This window comes from Zophobas morio, unplaced genomic scaffold (assembly GCF_036711695.1).
Source record: "Zophobas morio isolate AGI-343-1 ecotype UQ-CSIRO unplaced genomic scaffold, CSIRO_AGI_Zmor_V1 ptg000014l, whole genome shotgun sequence".
In the NCBI taxonomy this organism is placed as follows: domain Eukaryota; kingdom Metazoa; phylum Arthropoda; class Insecta; order Coleoptera; family Tenebrionidae; genus Zophobas; species Zophobas morio.
This window is the reverse complement of record NW_026972119.1, coordinates 11,882,349-11,888,643: the sequence shown is the minus strand read 5'-3', so window position 1 is coordinate 11,888,643 and position 6,295 is coordinate 11,882,349. Positions and strand designations below refer to the sequence as shown.

Genomic DNA, 6,295 nt, shown 5'->3' with positions numbered 1-6,295 from the left:
TTTCTATTTGGGACATACCTACATACTACAACTAAAAGTTCACTAAATCAGCAAAACGTTTCAGACAATTCTTTTAAATAAAAACAGTGGTCTTCAATATTTGAGTTTATTGGGAAGTTTTTATTCAAGTTTCAATAAAATTAGCTTTAGAATGTTCTTAATTACTAAACTTATTAGTGTAGCAGGGTTATTTTTATTAACTTTCATTTCTGGTTTTCTCGACATTCCCCAGTTTATGGAGTGAAAATATCCGTTTGTTAGTGAATTTTTAGGCAAATATTCTCGGAGACACTTTTTTGGAGTATTTTGAGTCTATTATATATAGATTTTTTTCTTTTCATCTCCACCAAGAATAGCGTGATGTAAATGTAAAATATTGCTTATTGTGATTTCTAAACTTTTTCTGATTAATATTTTTTAAATCTTACCTGTATATTAAATCTGCATAATGTTGAATTGCACTCTTATTAAAAATTAATATGTATAAAATTGATGTTATTTTCTACCCTATTTCCTATTTTTCTTTGTGTAGACAAAAATTTCATGTGTTTTTTGTTGCAGTGGGTTCGTAAATAAAGATGAGGGGATTCGCTAAACTGTAGCAGAAGAAGAAGCCTAAAGGTTAGAATTTTGCATTAATTTTAAATTGGGTGATCTTTTGTTAACATTTTTTTATCTTTTATAAGGGCTACTTTTCGATAATTTTATCTTATTATTATGAGAAGAAAATGACGTGTTATACAGTTTTTTCCCTAAGAATATTTAAAGTATATATTATTAATTGTTTATAAACTGTTTTATTTAGTGTTTGATTCTGTTCACAATCTATTTTAAACATTTCATTTTAAACTATACGTAAAAGAATTTTCGCCGGTTTTCCACCGGCCGACGAATAGCTGGCTGGTCTAACTGCCAGTAGAGTTGCGTATCAACAATACAGTCTCATTTTAACCTCTATTTTTAGAATGACATGTAGGGATAAAGTTATTGAAATTTCGGTCTTTTACGTGATCAGTTTTCTCTCATGTATGCAAAAATTTATAATTGAATACTAAACAAGAATTTTTTTCGTAGTAAATATTATCGGATTCTTTTTATTTTACTCCCCCCCCCCCCCATATAATAAAACAACAAATACTAAACTCACGGGTCTCTATTTTGGCAAAATATTCTATAACGTTATCAAAATTTACTTTCCTCTGTTTTTCAATTGATAAAATGGAAAGATTGTTTAGTCGAGCTTAGCTCATTGTGGACCTTAAGCACGATTTTATCAATTTCAATTGTGAAAAGCCTCTTTCACATGAAGCCACCGAAATAAATGGTTAAAAAAATTTTAGACAAACGCGCTAGACTCGGAACAAACTCCGAATATCCTCATTTTACGATGAATCTTAAAAGCACCAACATAATCCACTGAACCGCTTCTGGAAGAAATGCTGGCGGCTTTCAAGTGGCGCCTCAATCGTAAAATTTTCAAAATTAATCCATGACGTATTTTTGATGACGTTAGCAGTAACTCTGATGTTCCACTTTTGCCGTATTTAAAGGGGTTCGGGTTGTAGAGAAAAGTGGAGGATTTAAGATGATTACTACAAAAATTTACCGTTTTAAACATGTTTCAAGTTTCTTGTTGTCGAAATAAGTTAACACATACTAAGAAAAAAAGGCCCCGCCCACCCGCCCTGTCTCAATTGTGATAATTTTTTTATTGGTAGTGACCCAAGGGGACGGAGGTTAACTGCAAAATCCTTATTTCTCTACGAGAAATTAAAAACATGTTTCTGAGTATCGTGTTGTTTAAAGAATACTATGTATGTCAAGAAAAAAATAAAGACGAAAATTATGCCCCACCCATACCCACCCCGATATCAATTCTCAATTGTGATAAATTTTTCATTCGTTGTCAGATCGAGGGGCGGGGCTTAATTGTAAGATCGATATTTGTCTACAAGAATTTACCATTTTAAACATGTTTTGAGTTTCTTGTTCTGAAAAGACAACTACGTATATTAAGAAAAAAGGCAAAATATATGTCCCGCCCACCAGCCTTCTCTCAATTGTAATGATTTTTTTATGATCGTCGAGACCCAAAGGAGCGGAATTTAAAAAATCATCAGAATTGAGATGGGGTGGGTGGACGGAGTTTATATTTTGCCTTTTTGTTTTAATATGTGTAGATTTCTTTTCACAACATGAAACTTAAAACATGTTTAAAATGAAAAATTTATATAAAGAAATATCGATTTTCCAATTACGCTCCGTCCCATAATTGCTAAACCTATGTATATTTCCTTGCATAAACCATTTTAACCATGTTTTAAGTTTCTTGTTATGAAAAGGTGGTTATGTATATTAAGAAAAAAAGGCAAAATATTAGGAAGTATTGTAATGAAGTTTGTCAGCCGACTCTCTACTTTTACATTTTCTTGACCTTTCATGACCCCTAGAGTACGAAGAAATGTGTCTCACGTTTACGTCTGTCTGCCTGTCTGTCTGCCGTTCCCTGGTTTGTGTGAGTGAGTTGTCGTTGTCACCCCTTCGTGCTTGATACCCATCGCCCCCTCTTTACGCCGCCACTGCCGACCTGCTGTACTGTGTCAAGATAGATTCGTTTTGGAATTAAACATTACAGAATTTTTTTGTCCTTGATTTATTTCATTTTTGTTTCCACATTTTCTGGCGTTCAAATTTTAACATTCTGTGTTTAATTAAAATTCTCATTTCATAAATAAAATAAATAAGATATATCTAATATTAAGAAATATTTTTTCAGTTAATAAGTTAACTGAAGGGATTTTATTACCCACCCCTGAAGTACAATAAAACATTTCTAACTTTTGCGAAAACTTATAAAATTTGATTCTCCAATTTTATTTTTTTTTATAGGAACTGCGTATATGTTTCAAATGAGTTTTTCCATTATAAAAGTTTGTGCTGATATTCTCAACATTTTTGCAAGAACACATATATCAATTTGGATCGATGACCAATCAAATTTTGGTTAGTGTTACTGACTTACGCTCGAAAAGTAATAACTACATAAATGTAGAAAAAAGAACAACCGAAAGTAATAAACAATGAGCTTTTAACACATCTATACTGTTCTAATTGGTAATAAATGATTTATATCAAATAATTAGTTCGAATAAATTAATGTCTCATTAATACGATTAATTTGCCAAATAATTAAAAAATAATGAAGTGCACATCGCCAGAAATGGTTAAAGGTGATGCATTATAAATAATGAACTACAATTAATAGATAATTGTTGAATAGTTAGTGGTGATTACTTGGTTTTACTGCAGTATTATTAAGGTCGAAATGCCGATTTGCCACAAACCCATTTTATTTATTTATTTATTTATTTATTATGACTTTATTTCAAAACTCGCCGAATATAGAGACGTAGATTCCCCTTATACATGATCTAGGTGTCTATCCTGACGCTTTAAACAGTGACCATTGATCCTTCTAATATAGTGTCCAGCTAGATCACCGGATTTAGGACCATTAGAATTATATTTGTGAGATTATTTTGATTTGGACTATATCATAGAAAAACACCAATACGAAAAAAAGTCCGTTCAACAACGGCTAAGACAATTCACAACGTACAATGTACAGCAAAAGTGTTTTTTTTTTTTTTTTGTTTATGTCATTGTCAAGTTGTTCATGGTCATCAATTCATTATTTAGTACAGTGATTTTATTTAATGACATTATAAATATTTTTCCGACAAATTAATTTTACCTTTTACGTGAATAACGTGTGAAAAATCCGGTTTCTTCTATTTTCCTTTCCTTAATTAATTAAAAAAAAAAACGAAATTTTTATATTTTTGTTTTGTTGTTGTATTATTAGTGTGGCCTCTACTAAATTTTGTAATAAATATACTTTCGGAATGACGTTAACAACTGAAATGTCAGCATCGCTGCTGCAACGTAGCCCGGGTAAAACCTATTCCAGGTTCTGGTCGAATTAATTATTAAATTGTATGTCTGTATTTGATATGTAATATGCAAATAAGATAGACTCACGAAAAACATCTTCGAGTTGGTGCTCTATGCTCAAGCTATCTTTGTCACCGTCCACTACTCACAACAACGAACGACAAAGACAGCTAATGATTCTGCGCAAGCACAGGACCATTTCAGTTGATTGTGCTTTTTGAAACTGAATAATTTATTTTCAGTTTTTCCTACCTTTGCACTTTGTTACTATTCAGCACATTGTAGAATAATTTATAAAGAATTAAATTCCTGGAAATTAGTTACGACTGGATTATTATGTTGTATTACACAAGAGGTAACGTTTAGAACCGGTCGTTAAAAACCAAACCGCGTCAGATAATCGCTATCACTGTGTCTTATCGTTTGATCAAACTCGACGAACTTGACATAAACTTATTTAAGGTCGACATAAAATAATCAGTGCAGTACTTATTGTGAAGTCGTGCCAAAGTCCCAAATTGTGCTCAACCATGCCCTTCAAGTGTATAGAATCCGAAAAACTCTACTCGAAAGACCCAAAATTAACACAACAAGATGTAGATATTATTAAAGAATGGATGAAGAAACAGCCGCACTTACCAGATGTGGAAGGTACGTTTTTTCTTTGTTAATATTGGAGAAGAGTGAATTAATTTTTACAGATACTCAAATCCTTCTATTCCTTCATAGTTGTTATTATCAAGTGGAGGCAACTAAAACTACAATAGACAATTATTTTACCGTGCGAAACCTTTGTCCTGAGATATTTATAGCGCTTAAACCAGACGTCTTAAAATTTACCTCATCAGTAGGGTACATGGGTACAATAATAAATAGACAACCTTTTATAGAGCAAATTGTAGGTTTATTACTATTCTACCGCAAAAAACTCCTGATGGTTGTATTGTGCTTATGGCCAAACTGCTGGATGCAAAAACGGACAATTTCAACTGCCCAAACCTTATCAATCTTATTTATATGGTGTGTATGCTACATTTCCACCAGCATGGGACTGATCAAGGTATCGTTGCCCTTTTTGACATGAAGGGATTTACTTTGGGTCATTTGACAAAACTGCAGCTAAACCCCATTAAACATGCTCTCTGCCTTGTTCAAGTAAGTAGGAAATATCAATAGTTGGTTCTGTTATTTTCTAAGCAACTCGTGTAATCAGGAAGGAGCCCCTGTCAGAATCAAAGGGATACATGTCATGAACGCCAATTCACTGATTGATAAAGTTATAGCTTTAATTAAACCGTTTTTGAAAAGCGAAATTTACAATATGGTATGACCAGAATTTAATGTATGGTTTGTTGTTTCTACCACATAAATATTTTCAGTTGCAATTCCACCCTCCTAACTCTGACACCCTGTACAAAAGTGTACCACTAGAGTGTTTACCGAAAGAGTATGGTGGCTCACAACCCTCCAGTGAAGTCCTGAACGGTTAGTACTTTGATGAGCAGTTCAGGTTTACTTTTTCTGGGGTTTTAGAGCAAACTGTGAAGAATATTTCGGACAACTATGGCTTTTATAATTGGCACGATGGACAGAAAATCGATGAGACTAAGCGAGTGGGGAAATCGAAATTGGTGAATGACGTTTTTGGAGTTGAGGGCACATTTAAGAAACTGGAGCTTGACTGATAAAAATTGCATTATTTTAGTTGAGTAGGTGCTGTTAGTTAAAATGATATCAGATTTATTGAATGTTGTATAGTTGTTATTATTGGATTTAAAATAAATTTATCATTTTTTTATCGTAAGAAATGTGGCGTGTTTATTTATCTATTGTGTAACACCTGCAGAGTCAACAAAGCAATCTAGAGAATGGTAATAAAATGCTGATATTTTGCAATAAATTGGGTAACAACAACCTATTTTTGTGTTTTTATTTTAAAGTATTATAATGGGGTCATTTTGACAAAAATGTACTAAACATAATTAAATTAAATACGTCATGGTATCTCGAAATATTTACAGGTTTTGTTGACTTTACTGTTTCGTTTGACAGCGTTGTTAGGGATATTTAGGTAATGTAAAAATATTTAAAGGCATCTCAAGATCTATTCAGAATGATATTGCTGATGCTCTTCAGAGTGACGTTTGTAAATACATTAAAAATGAAGTGGAAAATATAGATCGTTTATCTATAGATAGATAGTATAAGATTTTATGTCATGTCATTACTTGGACATCATGCTGTGTTATCAAATTGATGAATTAACTGATGAATGATTTTGAGAATTTTTGAATTTACAGGATCGTTCTTCAGCAAAATTTTAGCGTTTCCTGGTTGATTT

The 6,295-nt window shown here is 32.2% G+C and overlaps 1 protein-coding gene across 1 annotated transcript; it reads left to right on the top strand.

The window, feature by feature from the left end:
* The first annotated feature begins 4,366 nt into the window (after nucleotides 1-4,366).
* LOC135128984 (alpha-tocopherol transfer protein-like) lies at nucleotides 4,367-5,762 on the top strand. The gene is made up of 6 exons (XM_064056064.1): nucleotides 4,367-4,605; nucleotides 4,656-4,806; nucleotides 4,857-5,109; nucleotides 5,168-5,278; nucleotides 5,334-5,439; nucleotides 5,488-5,762. The coding sequence occupies exons 1-6, from the start codon at nucleotides 4,485-4,487 to the stop codon at nucleotides 5,637-5,639; spliced, it is 894 nt and encodes a 297-aa protein (XP_063912134.1). The 5' UTR covers nucleotides 4,367-4,484; the 3' UTR covers nucleotides 5,640-5,762.
* Nucleotides 5,763-6,295: the final 533 nt, after the last annotated feature.

Bases quoted from the DNA above. Each gene is read 5' to 3' on its own strand.
- LOC135128984 (XM_064056064.1), top strand. From the start codon at position 4,485: ATGCCCTTCAAGTGTATAGAATCCGAAAAACTCTACTCGAAAGACCCA. The intron at 5,279-5,333 runs GTATGACCAGAA...AAATATTTTCAG, and splicing joins AAAGCGAAATTTACAATATG to TTGCAATTCCACCCTCCTAA. The intron at 5,440-5,487 runs GTTAGTACTTTG...CTGGGGTTTTAG, and splicing joins CTCCAGTGAAGTCCTGAACG to AGCAAACTGTGAAGAATATT.